The 15,914-nt window shown below is 36.7% G+C and overlaps 1 protein-coding gene across 1 annotated transcript in view; it reads right to left on the reverse strand.

Moving 5' to 3' along the window:
* The window catches only part of COL14A1 (collagen type XIV alpha 1 chain), a 126,927-nt gene that overhangs the window by 35,520 nt on the left and 75,493 nt on the right, over positions 1-15,914 (reverse strand). The window contains exons 26-34 of the mRNA XM_050915839.1: positions 15,724-15,863; positions 14,378-14,501; positions 13,198-13,341; positions 11,068-11,232; positions 9,516-9,554; positions 9,160-9,298; positions 6,706-6,848; positions 5,649-5,758; positions 3,980-4,138 (exon numbers count right to left, since the gene is read on the reverse strand). Coding sequence (XP_050771796.1) covers positions 3,980-4,138; positions 5,649-5,758; positions 6,706-6,848; positions 9,160-9,298; positions 9,516-9,554; positions 11,068-11,232; positions 13,198-13,341; positions 14,378-14,501; positions 15,724-15,863 — 1,163 coding nt within the window. The remainder of the gene's footprint in view (positions 1-3,979; positions 4,139-5,648; positions 5,759-6,705; positions 6,849-9,159; positions 9,299-9,515; positions 9,555-11,067; positions 11,233-13,197; positions 13,342-14,377; positions 14,502-15,723; positions 15,864-15,914) is intronic.

The raw sequence follows: 15,914 nt of genomic DNA on the forward strand, positions 1-15,914 counted from the left end.
CAAAAGAGAGCTCAGCTTCTGAAAACTGAGTAATGTCTCTTAACCTACTGGTATGGTGCTCAGATTTTATCTGGGACACAGTCTCCTGTAGCCTATAACTTACACTGGAGCTGAGCCACAAATAATATTTATCATCTTCTCCAGTTTTATTTTACTTCAGAATATGCCCTCTCTTATCCATATTATCCCCAGGCAATGGAGGTTTAAGGGTGGTGAAAAGCTTGCTCAACACATGACAACATTGGGCAGAAAAGAAAATTCCCACCACAGGTATGGGAACGTGGTTTGGACAAGAATTTAATCTACAAGAACACACACATTTGGTAAAAATAATGGCTGCGAGGTACTCAGAAACAATATACTAAATAGGACTCAATGGTAAAACCAATTGTCTCCTTTACAGCCTTGAACTGAACAAAGGGGTCTAGAGCGATGAAGCTTTCTTGTGTTACTATTTCTATTCTTTTTCCATGCCTCATTTATGTGCATACTGAATAGAGAGGGGAATGGAACAGAACATCCCATTAAATTAACCCCACATGTTAAAAAATGTGAGGAACTGCTAGAGATAGAACTCTCTTTGGTTTTGCTCCCATTATTATTTTCAGTGGCATTATTTTAACACTAGAACAGAGGAGTAAATTTAAAGTTTTTTTTTAAACTGCATTGCTTCTAAAGCTTTTAAAATGAACTACATATGTGCACCTTCAGTTTTGCCTCATTTTTTTTCTTATATAAGTCAACTATTATATTTTAAACAAAGGAATACTTTCATATACATAGAAATTCTTCTTATCTGCCAACAGATTAGCTGGTTTGTAGAGATGCTGTACTACAGATGCAGACACACGTGAGCTGGCTCCATGCTAAACACCTCAGACAGCTGAAGTGCAGCATGAAAGCAGCTTTTGGACCCTTGGTTTGGCTCCACAAAGGTCTATCCTGAGTCCAATGCAAGCTGGCTCCATGTGGAGCCACTTAGATGCCTCTTCGCTACACATCCCAAAGCTACTAATTCCAGGAGGACTCATTAACTTGAGCACAGTAGCACATGAACATGCATGAAGACTCTGCTCTGGGACTCAGAATGACCCTGGACATTTGCGTGATACTACACTTAAGCAAGTAAGACATCCCAGAAAAGGAGTGCAGAAACACCTGAGCTGGTTGTGCAGAAAGCAGCTTAGATTCAGAAGCAAGTAGTATTGCCATTTTTTCCGTAACACCGTCCATTCCAAACTATTCTGTTATCGTGAACAATGGAAGGCTGACAGTATTGGCTAAATTTATGCAGTCCTACATAGGCATGTATATGCATTCATTTTCTCTGGATTAGACAATCTAGAGATCCATAGTGATAAGGCATGTTGGTGTAAAATAAAGAGCAAATAGACATTCCCTGAATTGCTGTATTCACCATCCAAATGTTGAATGACTCAGTATTCTTATTTTAAAATATTACGTGGGTTGCTCTGACTCAAGCTAAATAACTAAACAAAGCTTTCTTTGCTACTGTTAAACATTTATTCATAATTCTCTGTATTCACAGTGATTTTGCTTTCTAAATATCCAGCCCTGCAAGCAGAACCAGTAAGACAGAAAAGTCTGCCCATCCTCATCTGATCAGGCTACAGTTCTGCAAAGATTTCTCAAGACCAGACCACATGACACATTACTTTTTTTAACAGTACATAGAGATAAACACGTTAAATTTAAAAGAAAAGGAAACATCAATAAAGAGAAGGTTTGTGAATTGTAAATAAACAATGTTTTAAAGCTGGACTTTTCATTAAATCCCACTGAAGGAATAAAGAACATTACTTCCTGCACGTCACGGTCAGGTTTCATTGCTCTAGCTGGCTGGAGTGTCTAATCCAGAGACGCCTCACTATGAAGGGATGTTAAAAGGGCTAGGCACCTTTAGCCTAATCCCCTTTTTGTCCTACCTATCCCTATTTCTGCCTGTTCATTGAACTGTTGCACACCATACGCATCGATGGGAAAAAAAATGATACAATTATATTCCCTCAAAATTGAAACTTTTTGCAAAATGCAGGTGATTGCACTGGATTCATTTATAAAAAAACCACACTAAAAACATTCTGACAATGTTAAACTGTTCCATGTGAATACAGTCAGAACAAAACATCCACAATTTCGTTCCAAAATAACTGCCTGACTGTTTTTATTTTATGTAATAAGCATCTCTAAAAGTAAAATTAAAGCATTTCATGAAAATACAGCTGATGAAAAAAGAACTTTTCAGAACTATCAACGAACCCCAATTTTCATATCAATTCAAAACAACTTTCAAAATGTTTTACAAAAAGGAATTTTTGTTGTATGCATGCCTTCATGAACCTCTTAAAACTGTGAAGATACTGGAATGGAATAAATTCCAGTATTCTATTTCCAATGGTGGCACAAGTGATATCTAATGAAGCACAATCTATATAAATATTTAAATATCTATATAAATATTTAGCACCTACAAAATTCTACAGCAAGGAGCTGCACTGATCTACTGAGAAGAACCTCTATCCTGCCTCCTACTAGCTTCCTTTGATGTCCTCTAATTTTTGGAGTAGCGGAAACCAACTCATTCATGCCTTAAATGTGACTATTCACACAAGTTCTACTCAATATGAATAAAATGCACAGAATGGAGACTTTAAAGAATGGTATTTGGGTGCTTCTTGACCTGCTTGTAATTTGGTATATGTGGTAATACTTGAAGACAGCTAAACAGTACTATGGAGTAAAGAATTTTCATCTTCAGCTACACATTTGTAGTCTTACATCAGTTTTACAGTTCATTTGAACAAAACCAAATTTTTCAGTGAGTGGGCAGTCTGACTTATCTTTTATAGATTCCTGGGTTCTAACAAAAGACACCATTTCTTTCCACTTCTTTACAAAGCCTTCTCTTAATTCCAAGATTTCCTAAGTTTGCCTTTTTCTGTTTCTATTGGAATGTGACTACAAAGGTTTCTCTTTGTAATTCTCTTTACAGGCTTAATATAATTATTATCCATAAGTTTGAGGCCTAAAGGCTCTTTTTTGTACACAGAGATATATTCTGACGGCTTATTTTTTACTAAACAAGAGTATTTCCATATATTAGCAAGCAAATACATTTTTGAAACCTCATTCCTATTCAAATCAAGCCTTGAGTTCAAGGTTCACATTCTCTGCTAACCTCATTCTAGGGTCAAGAAAGTTCAAAGAAAATTAGCAAACAGTACTGCATGGCAAAGAAGCCTTCCCAAGATCATTGCCAGACTTCCAATTTTTCTTCAACAACTAAATCTGCCTTAAAAACCCAAACAAACCTTCTTAATGACATCTGAAGCAAAATGGAAAGACTCCCATAGGTTGCCGTGCAAACAGAATGATCAATTACTGCTTCTAGGAGAATAATTTCAGAGGAATGAAAGAGTACTTAATCTTGGGGAGGATCTTCCACATTTAAAATATTTTATATTATAAAAGAAGTAGATATACCAAGACAGGGATTTTGAGGGGCCACCTGTGTCAAACCAGTTCAATTATTTAATGAACAGACAGTGAGCTTGGGGGCAAACAAAGAATAAGAGGGAGTAAGAGACACAGGTCATAATTATCACTCAAAACAAAGTTTAAATGATTCCAAGCAAAGGAGTTATACATTGTATTACTCTGTGTAATGAGGTTTGGAACACAATTCATATCTGAATGTATTGGCTGTGTTCACATATGTGTTTGAGAATAACATCTGAACAATGATGATCTAGTGATTTCATTTATTAAACTAATCAAAAATAGATTTTGCCCAAGTTGAGAACTATTGCAGGCTTTTGCAGAATTTCTGAAATGCTGGAACTTTACTGTTTCAAATACGAGTTCACTCTTCTTCAACTTAAAACGAACTGCAAAGATCCCAAACACTTGTTTTTAGGATATTTTAAATGATTTAAAGAATTGTTCTTTTACGACTCACTGGCGCAGAGTTGTCTCTTGGTCCTCTGGATCTGACCATTCTCCCCAGCACTTCTATGCCATCAGAACTAATATTCCCTGCTGCGTTAATGGTCTTCTCACTCACTTGCTTGCAGTCAATAATTATTTTGGCCGTAGTCTTGCTGATAACAACATGCAACTAAACAAAAGAAAAGATGCTTTAACATACAAAGGAGCACATAGGTTATATTAATTTCCTGGGCAAAGGGGGCATTTTTTGAAATGAGCTCCTAACTCCATGTTTGCTAACAAAACTCGGACAATAATCCACAGCAAATAATCTAGATGACCTCTAGAGGTCCCTTCCAACCTGAATTATTCTATGATTCTAATCTATTTAATGAATTTAGCTTATTTTTCTCTTATGGAACATCTGCATACAAATTGGCACCTTACATAATTTATTCAGTAAGAAAATAATGTATCCCTGACAAAAGATCGACACAATGTTCATATACCACCCAGATCCCAAAGAACCCTTGATTTATGTGGTCAGTAATAATTCCTGGGCCTTGTATGATCCTGCTGTATAGCATTGGATTTCACCAATACATCCTTTATAGCCACTTGCAAAAGCCAAAACTAAGCAGTAACATTTAGCCTGTAAATTATACATTAACCACACAGCAAAACCTTTCATAGTGAAGTTTTTACACTGAAAAAAATCAAATCACGTCAAACGCAGTACAGAAAAGCAGAGCACAATAACAAAGTTAATTCCTCCTGCTGTCCATCGCTGATGCAGCAAAGACATTCCCAGCAGAGAGGACAAACAATCCTAGCCACAATTGTCCTGTCACAAGCAAACTCTCAGTTAAGCAAAGAAAACAGCAAGGGGGGGGGGGGGGAACGACACCTGATGAAGAGCTGGTAGAAATGCAGTATCTGCTCTATACCAGTACACTACGTGGAGATCAGAGCCCAGGGTGAGAGAACGCCAGGAAGGAGTCCTGTAGCTGCTTTGCTCTGGGCTCAGCTGGAACTAAATAACTGAAAAGCTGCTATGACTTTGGTCTCCTGCACCTTTCAAACACACGTATAGCAAGGATCATCATTCAAAATGCAGAAAAATGCGTAAGAGGAGAATTTGCTATTTAGGAAAGATACAAACATCGGGAATAAAAGTGAACAGCAAAAGCACCTTCCAGAACACATATGTGCTACCATCCCAGCACTACTTCATCTGCTTTCGGAAAGAATGTTACAAGTTCTCTAACTGCCAAGAAAAGTTCGACATGGCATAGCCCTTAAAATATGTTTAAAAATAACAACTCTGGTCAAAAGAAGGATAATTTTTTTTGCTGGACTTTTTCTTTTCATTTTGAGTGACATTTCTAATCCAAACCTTAAAAGTAAAAGCCAATGTATTTCTAAATTACTTTTCAAGGCAAGTATTTTTAATCAACTCTAAAATACAGGCACAAAGCATGAGATGAAAATTGATCACATCAGCTTCATCATAAAAACTATGATTTGTTTAATGTTAATTCAATATTGTAAAGAGACTTAAGACAGTTTGGTAGATGCTTCTGAATACGCAAAATACATTTCTTTTGGCAGTGGTTGACCGCATGAAAGAAGATTTCAAAACACGAAAAACTCCCAAACCTTTATTCAGAGTGCTTTTTTTTCCTACTACCATTACTAACCTTATGAAAACTCCCATAAAATATCTTCCTTATTTCAGGACCTTCAAAAGTCACAGTTTGAAAATCTCCTTTGTAGTCGTAGTTAAAGAAAGTCAGAGTTTTACCACCATCTGTGTGAGAACAAAAATAAGGGCTCTGTGTTAGAGGAAGAAAAGGCCTGATACATTATTTGAAAGGGTCAATTTTGTGTTTAACAAGGAAGATCAAAGATGTCAGATCAAATGTTAGTAAAACACATTCATAAGTGATATACTGACCCAGAAGTAACAAGTTGTCTCAGACAAATGCTCTTGCCTGGTTTGACAGGAAGGATGGGCCAATAGTTGGGAGTCTACCTCACCCATGTCTACCTGATCCTACTCTCCCCCTAGTTCTCTGTAGGACTTGGACAAGAAAAGGAGGCATGGATCCTCAAGCTAGATAAATGCTTAATTCCCACCTATTTCAAGGTGACGTATCTAAAAAATTCTAGGAAAGATAGAAAGATAAGTACTAATATATCTCTTTTAAAATTGGCAGCTATAAATAACAGCTATCATAGTATCTACATGTTTTCAACAGTAAATATGGAAACCTTCTAAATTATAATCCCTGTTTTACAGTTGTGGAAGTCAGATCAAGTAGAAACGAAAAGTCACCAAGAATTCATGTCTCTAGCTCTGTCTGCTATCCACCAGACTGCATTGCCTCTACGTATACCGTACTGTCAGTACCACTGGCATATATCAAGATAGATTCTATTAGAACCAGATTCAGAGCAGTGGAAATTTTAAAAACAAATGAGTAGCTCCCTTACATCAATTTACATCTAGTACAGCTCTTTGGATTTCAGTATCATTGCTCCCAGTTTAGAGCAGTATACTCAAAATTTGACACTACCTCCAAATTAAACTCAGTTAAATTAAATCTAAAAAATATCCATTAGAGACTATCACTTTCCAGATTCACGTAGTTGTTCTGGCAGCAGATTAAAACATTGGCAATAATAAATCTAGACACAGAATGAATAATTCATACAGGTAAAGAAAGAGTCACTGATAAAATACAAAATACATACTATCTAAAATAACTCCAACCAGTGGTTCATATTTTTCATTTAAAATCTCCCAAAGAGCAAATGGCTCCTGAGGTGTGTCGGGCAGTATACGAAAGAGAAACGTAATGGTGTAATCAGAAGGAAGACCTTCAGGATGCAAATACCTGTAAGAGAAATAATGTCTTTTAAACTGAAACAAACATTAAATCTGGTGATTTACTCACCAGATGTTCACTTAACACGCTTTCTATTACTCTCTATATTTCTTTGGAAATCAATACTGAGAAGCAATATGAATATGTGTTTACAAAATCTACTCAACTTGGTAACTATCAAAAGAATACTTACGAAGAAAGGAGAAGTCATCTTCTCCCTTGAAATTTACAAAATTGTCCTTTTTTTTTTTACTTTTAAAGATCAAATCGATAGTCAGTTTGAAGTAAAGCTGAAATTAATTATATTAGAAGTTTTTAAAAAATAGTAGCCACTCACAAGACCTTTGCTATTGTCTGGTTTAACAGACAATGAAAACAGAAGCTGCTTGGAAGACCAATCTCAATAGACATGTCCTTTGTCATTAAACCATCAGCAATGGATAGAAATTAGGACTTACAGAGACTGTTACAGGAAGCTTTGTAAATTATAGGGAATGTAGTTTATACATTTCAAAGCCAATATGTAAGAAAGTGAAGTCAAAACAGATCACACATACAGAAATACAATCTGTTCTAGAATTTTTGCAGAAGACAGAGGAAGTTTATGATATAAAAGAAGTATGTTATTTTATGCCATCTTCTAAAATTTGCTATTTAGTACTTCCAATTTAATTTAACCTTTCATTGACAAATCCCAAAGTGGGACATTTGGACAAGTGTCTGAAATGACTGACTGTATTTTGAAAATGTTAGTTAGCTTGATTCCTTAAAATCATAGTAAAGGGATCTGAAAGAAGCCTGAAGAGGTTATTTAATCAATTTCTTTTCCCCAAATATGATCCATTCCTTCTAAAGTGTTTCTGGCACATGTAAGATGTATAGATATGAATCATGCTGGAAAAGGAGTTCAATGTGATATATAATGAATATATTCTGCACAGTGTCTGTAGATGATCAAATGTGATGTTACACTGCACATTTCCCATCGAGAAAAGAGAGAGGGAATTCAATAGGTATAAGAACAAAGCCTTACAGTATGCCCATTGTACAAAGTGCAAATGAAAAAAAATTCAATAAGCAGGGTGGGGGAAACACAAGGTTTGGGGATACAGAGCTCAAAAAGGAGAATAACATTAATGACATTCAGTGCACAGATGAGATGACAAAAACAAGTGGTATTATTCAGACGTACCTGTAGATCATCAAGAGAAAGGTATTCTCTGAACCATGAAAGGGAGTAAAAGCCTAATGAAGCAGTAAGACTGGGCTGGGGTGGCAGCTAGAGAAGAGCATAAAAATGCAGCAGATCCCATTAGAAAGAAGCAGAAAGGGAAAAAGAAGTGAGAAATGCTATTGCCTGGAAATTCCAGTCCAGCTAGACCCAGGAAGAAACTAAACATGGAGAATGTGAAACAGCTTCAAGAAGTATAGCTCCAACTGGGACACAACAGGATAATCACACAAAAAGACTAAGATGACATCTAATATAAACCTTAAAAGTAATTTCCCACTGTTTTTCTTTCTTATTTATCTCAGCTAAAGAATACTTTTCGTTACATCTTCCCATGTTTAATCCAGCAGGGCCACTGCTTTTCTCTGGTGCCACTTAATACAAAAGTGGGGGACTGGACTGAGAGGAACCAAACACAACATACACACTGTTCATAGAAGAAATGGAGAGTTTCCATCACTTCCTCTCTGAGGAACGACTGTAAAATTTCGATGGGAGGTTTCTTCATCGCCTCCTCCATATCTCTCCCAGGACACAGTCCTCGTGACTGAACTATGTCCTGCCTCCCAGGAAGGTACTAGATGGTGTTCACACAGACTCATTTCAGCCTAAGGAGATAATCTTCCTCTGTCATCAATGAATGGACATAGACCGATGCAGAATGTGACTGAGGACACCTAAAGCAGGTTCCCACTCTGACTCAGACTTCAAAGACATCCTGCACTCTATGAGACTTCAACCTGCTTTCCAGAGGCACCTTTCACAAAGTACTACATACTGGAATCTGCCCAGACATACACCCGCACAAAATTGCTTAGTGCTACACTGGCACAAGCCTGAAACTGGCTCATGTGGATAAGCCCACTGGCTATTTTGGGTTTCCTACTTTTACCCCCAACTGCTATTTTTGAATGAAACTGATTGAGGACTCAGGACACTAACCACTCTTCCTATTCATTAGTATAATGTAGATATACACTAGCGTCTCTGCTCTTCTGACATGAAAATACTGGTCCCTGAAATGAATAATTGCCTACACTGGACAATTATCTTCATGTGTTTTATGAATATTTATATGCTGATACATACTTGGTAGGCTGGGACACCAGGGCATCCTTGTGCAGTCTGTAACATGGGTAAACATTAAATGTACCAGGTTCCATTGAAACCCCTTCCACAGCTGAAAACTCCTTTTCAACCAAACCAAACATTTCCATCATTTTAAATCCTGGAAGGCATCAAAATATACATTCCATTAATCGAAATTAATACCGCATCACAGGAAACAAAAAAAGGACAAAGCCAGTTGCATCAAAGAGTTTCGTATCACCATCTGTTTAACAGCTGTTAGCATGAAGGGAAATTTATTGCCTAATATTGTGCAAATCAGGTAATGAAAATGATTCCATAAATCAGGAACAAAAATGAACACAAAAAAACTGTACCTGCAAAATTGTTGCCATCTTTAACTACCAATGGGCAGGCTGGAAAAGAAGGAAAGATATATTTAAGGATACAAGAGATGTCCCACTGCGTCAGAACGATGATCCACTCAGCCCAGTGCTCTATCCCCAACAGTAGCAAAGGGAGATGCTGTTTAGGAAGGGCATGCAAATCTGGCTACTTTCTACTCCATTCAGTTGATGCTCCTCAGGATTCACAAGGGTTGTAGCAAAGATGTTAAAGGGTACATCCCTGTGTGTTCCATATAATATCCTTTTATGGATCTGTTGTCCATGAATTTGTCTCATCCTTCTATGAGCCTGCCTTCGCAACCTCTTGTGGCAACAAATTCTCTGTCTGCTGCGTAAAAATGTATGTCTTATACTGGGTTTTAATCAAGTGCTCCCTAGTTCTCTGTTTGTGAGCTTAACTCCAGCTCAAGCTCAATTACTTTAGCTGGCATTCTCTGTACCTTTTCAAACTCCACAATAGCTTTCATGAGCAACAGAGAGCAGAATTGCACACAGTCCTTAAGATGTGTGCACTCATTTTAAATAGCTGTAAATCTGTTTTATATTTTTCTTCTGGCAGAGAAGAAAGCACACTAATCTCTTCCAGGAAAGGTGCCCTGGGAAATCAATAAGCCTAGATGCAGGGTGTCAAATATGGCACCCCAGGATACTCATATTCAGAGACCACTTTCAGAATACAAGCACAAGTGACCAATAAATGCTACTGTTCAGTATTCTCAATGTTCAAAGTTCTCTCTATCATTGAAAGTAGAGTTTATGGTCAAAACCAAAGAATTGATGGGACATAAGCCACATATTTGTGTTCACCAGCTCTGATAACTCACAGTCCCATGATAAGTCACAGTCCTATGCACAAGGACTCCTTACAATCACAAAGGATTAACATCAGCTACACACTGCCTACTTCCTGGCTTATATATAAGGAAACATATTGAGGGCACACACCTAAAAGCATGTGAATTATTCACCTCTAACCATTAGGTGTTGTTCCAGAATGTCTTTCCCTTCATTTTCATAAAGAGTCTGAAGTGTGGCATTTTCACAGATTTTGAAGAGTTTTGGGCATGTTTTATGCTTTTCCTTAGGCTACAACTCTTCTACTTTCTCTGATAATACAAACATTAATGATTAGCTCTGCATTAATAAATTAACCATGCGATTTGAGCAATAATGAACGTAGCTAACTCTACTCTTACAGATGGATAAAGGAGCCTAGAAAATAAAATATAATTAACTTTTTATGACTAAATTCTGAACCATTAACAACGTTTCAGATCTGAAATAACCTTTTGACAACCAATGGATGTATTCTGGATTTATAGCAACCAACCATTAATTATTTTGAAGTTGCAACACCTTCATTTCCTTAATCTTTTACGGAAATAATATTAGAGTTACAATATCTGCCGTAAATTTTGTTAAAAAGATCAAGAATACCTCTTAATAGAAAAATAATAGTTACAAAACCCCCAGTATTTAGCACTTATTATTTTAGAAGCAAGTATAAGTCAAAATGGCTAACTTGCTGATGCAGTTTCACAAACAAAAGTGATCAGCTCATCTTCAATCTTTGTAAAGGCATCAAAGTCATCCACAAAGAAGACATGTCTTTCACTGGGCTTGCTGCCAATATTAACTAACTCTGAATAGTCAGCATCAGCTACTCCAATAGCAAAAAAGCTGAAACCTGTAAAACAAAAAAGAACACTCTTGTGAGTCATTCATTTAAAGAGTGGAAATACAATATGAACACAACTGTATTTGCACTGGCTCCTTTCCTGATTAAATACAATGGTGGAAATTTTATTATTATCCTATAACACAGTAAAATTCATGCATGTAATCTAAAATAAAGGTAATACATTCTCTGTGAGATATTTCTTTTGGCTATTTATGCTTAATCAGTTAATTAAAGTTAATGCTTAAGTGTTTTCTTGAAGACATATAAGACTACTCAGTTGTTTAAAGTTTTAGCATATGTTTAAATGCTTTTCTAATTTTATGTTATACTGTAATGCACACAAAAATATCCATGTATCAAGTATATCATAAATACAAAGCACAGAAATTAATTTCCTGTAGGTCTTTTATAGATTTTGTTCTGTGCCATATATTAATCAGAGTTTTCAAGTCACTGCTGCCTGATGAGTGAACACTGAAATAAATGCATTCTCATTTCATCAGCAACTTAACTGCACTGGTTGAATCTGTTCTATATATTCTGCATGAATATATTTTGAAACTTGAGCCTGACTTCAAAGATTTAAATGAGGTGGAAATTGTATCTGATATGTTTGAGGAGCAGCAAACTAGCTAACAGTTTTTCAACGTTTTCCTTTCCTCAAAAGATAAAGAAAAAACCTGTCTACATCAGGCTGAATATTTTAATGGATATACTGTTCTTGCATGGTTCAGTCCCGAATTTACTCCGGTCAAGCAATGTTGTCTTTAAGTTTGAATGAGGCCCAGGGGCATTCATCACCCTCTGCAGAGCTTTTATCATAATGAAACTTTGACTTATATTTTGATATTATAATAATATCTTCATGTCTCATCCAAGATCAGCTCCTCTTCATGCCAGTCTCTATCATAGATGCAAGTCAGTACCTGCTCCAACCTGTCTGCAGCCTAAACGTACAGCATGCACAAGAGGAAATGGGAGAGAGGAAGTCATTTGTCCAAGGTGGCACATCCCAGTCAGCAACTGAACCCCCACCGTACGCCGTCTCCTCTCGAGGTCATTGCCAGTCTAATAGTTAATAAGGCAACTGCAAGACTTACCTGACAGTTGAACATTTTTTGTTCAGCTTAGACATAGACTCCAATTTATTCACCAATACAGGGTTTTCTTGATTGCTACTTAAAACAAGTTATGCATGCTCCACTATTTTGTGATATGATTTTATTTAGGAAGGCACTGCACTCAGCATCTAGCAATAATACAAGCAGGCAGCCAAGCTCAACGATTGCATTGGGTTTCAGGAATCAATAGTATACACTGGTAACTTCATAGCTGCCAAAGTCTAAAGGCAAATTAAAAAGCACAAATGTAATTTCTTCTTAGATCTCCTCACATTAAAAGGATGATACCTTCTTTCTTCCATCCTTTAGTTTTGTTCCATGCGGCACACTGTGCCTTTTGGGTTTTGATACAAACCTCAGTATCAGACACTTCAACAACTGACTCAGTTCTTATGCTTATACTCACAACACTGTGTGGCTGCTTAAAGCTCTAAAATTAGTGGTTTAAAAAAAATTCCTAAAGGTAATCAGTGTAACATGAGAACAGATCAGAACCAGTAAAAAAAACATATGAAAGAATTTTCAAAGGACCTCTTGTATAGAAAACAAAACAGTTCAGTTTGCTGATAACCACAAGACTACACTTCATAGATGACAGTCCAGATTCTCAGGACTAATACATGATTTTAGCACCAGAATGAAAAATAATAGCGTTGATCACCAAAAAAAAATGTAGAATCTAACCATATCCTAGTGATATTCTGAGTTTCTCAGCAATTACTGTCTCTTTTCTTTAAACTTGGAAATCTTCCTGGAGCAAAAGTTATCCTTATCTCATGCCCACATTTACATAGTTATAATTAATGAGAAAAAGGAAAATGCGGATAGTTCTTAAAACTACACATTTTACCATCTATTTGCATTTCTCTGGAGACTTTGTTCACATCATCCTGTGATCGCCCATCAGTAATGACAACCAAAACTTTTGGAATGCCCCTTCTCATGCCTGCCTCTCCAGTAAACAAGACTTCTCTTGCATGTTTAATGGCTTTGCCTGAAACAGAAAAAATTGACAACATACTTTCACTGTGACATAAGTCCAATTTCTATTGGCTTCTCATATCATATGTTAGACATCGATAAAAAGAGAAATCTGTTGGGTTCTGAGTAGTCTGTAAATCAGTGCATTCTGTAGTTATTAAAATAGAGGTTTAGAAAAGTTTAATTTTGACCCTAACCTTTGAAAATTTGATGGCTTCAGCCATCTGTTTTTCAATCCAGAATGTGAAGATGAAGAACATGACATGTGTGGGAAAGGGTATTTAGAGTTAACACAATCTTCCCTTACCGGATTGTAGGGCACAGTCCAGGTAACAACTGAAAGTGCCACTGTAGCATTTTCTTGAGTAAATAGAAAATGTGTTATTTTGGTACCACTGAGATTGGATGCAATGCAACAGCTGCAAGAAATTTCTGTGCAGTCTGAGAATAATAAAACATATGGTTTCCAACTAAAACAGATTTTAACCCTTTCAGCATTCATCTTTAATTTCTTCACATCAGAGAGCTATCTTAAGGGATTAATTAAAATGTAACTACATTCAGTTAACAGACATCTTCCCCCAGCCCAGTCTTAAACATACCACTGAGGCTTAACTGTCCTGGCTTACAACCAAACAGACCCTCCACTCTGTCCACTGTTTTCTACATGTTCTGCAAGCTCCCTCCCACCTTCTCTCCCCTCCCACTTTTCCACTTGCCAAGCTGATTTCATATTACTCCCCATTCCACCTTCCACAATCCCCAAAGTCATTCACTTCTGCCTAGCTGCCTCTCTCCCTTCCTCCCTGATCCTTGACATCACTGTTGGTCAGAGGGGTGAATACCCAGCAGTAGGGGGTGAAGGGTTTAAACTGCAGATTACGAAGATTTTCTAAATTCAAAGTCCAACCTTTCACCTCCAGTGTGGAGATACCATGTTCTCACTGTTTTTGCACTGATATATTAAACCACTTAGCAAACGGGAAAGAAATACTGCACAGAGAGTAGCAGGGAGAAAACGTGCATATCATAATCATGACCTTTCTCACCTGTTTTTGTATTTCCTCCTTTGTAGGCTATTTGCTGAATAGCTTCAAGAAGAGTCTCTTTTGTTTTGTATGCATTCAATTTAAATTCTGTCCGGGGATCATCACTGAACTGAATTATTGCCACCTGTGCACACAGAGGATGTGTTCATTACTAAAGCATCACTCAGTGTATAAGCAAAAAGTAAGCAAATCAGCACATTTAAAACAAGGATTTATCTTGTAACTTTGCTTCATCCTTAAATTGAAGCCAGGATTTTTTTTCTCTAAGAAGCTTTCACTAAATAAGGTTTAATTTTACTCTCTGCAGCCTTGGCAACCACCTAACACTTTCTGGTTTCATTTTGCAGTAAACAGGATGACAAAAGTAATACCCACTTTGGCAAAAGCAAAATCCTAGTCACAGCTGCTCACACATGTACCGTTACTCAGACACAGAACTTCAAGGACTTTATTCAGTCTCCACGAATTAATAGCTGCATGTAAGTAACTTAAGTTAGGAAGCAATACTGAAGCAAGTAATAGAAAGATGCAAGAACATATTCTGAAATACTGCCTCTCCCAAATATGATGCTACATGAGTCCAGACCCTGTATTTCAATACTATACGCGAAACCCCTACAACTCACAAAACCATATATTGAACTTCATATTCTATAAGTGATGGCCCTGATTTACAAGGAGCTATTCACATGCTTAAGCTTAAGCTTGTGCATAAGTTTCTGAAGCACCATGGACTATATTCTGGGAAAACAGCTGTATAGCAAGAAACAGTAAAAACTGAGCATTCTTCAGGGTTTGGACAAGTTAAAAATAATTTTCAATGCCATCCCAAACTGCATATTATACAGGTAACACTTAAAATGGTAATATATTTACCAATAATATTTTCTGGAGCAGATTCAAACATTTCTCTAAACAAATACAGAAATAGAACAATCATTGTAAATACTATATTTTATTTCAAGCACTGTAGTTTCTGTAGAGCATGTAATTTTAAATAAATGACCCTTTAATTTTCCTTATCAATGCCTTTTTTAGCTTATTTAGAAATAAACACCACAGTGAGTACCAATACCAAAAATATTTAACACAACTTAAATCTCAGAATGATTTAGAGGAGACTGAAATGATACTTAGCCTTCATGCCAGCAAAATTCATATCGTGAATTTCACCATATGGTGTGTATAAAAGAAGATATTGAAAAAAAAAGCTGTCCTAAAGCAGTTTGTATTTCAAAATAACTGTGAAATGATGTCAATTACTTTTTGATTCATTTCACTTCTGGTGCTAGTCTAAAATACCCTGTCAAGTCCACGTGCCCTCTGTCTCTTTACATGTTGATTACCTGCGTTCCATCAGGACCAATCTTATCCAAAGCTCCAACAGTGCTATAGAGAAAGCTAATTATTTTATTGAAATTTTCATCTCCAATACTCCATGACCCATCCACCAGGAACGCTAGGTCAGCTTTGGCTGCTTTGCACACTGAGAAAGAAAAGCAAGTATTTTGGAATTAGAGCAATGCCTCAACTCCTC

The sequence above is a fragment of the Gymnogyps californianus genome, chromosome 2, assembly GCF_018139145.2.
Source record: "Gymnogyps californianus isolate 813 chromosome 2, ASM1813914v2, whole genome shotgun sequence".
NCBI classification, from domain to species: Eukaryota; Metazoa; Chordata; class Aves; order Accipitriformes; family Cathartidae; genus Gymnogyps; species Gymnogyps californianus.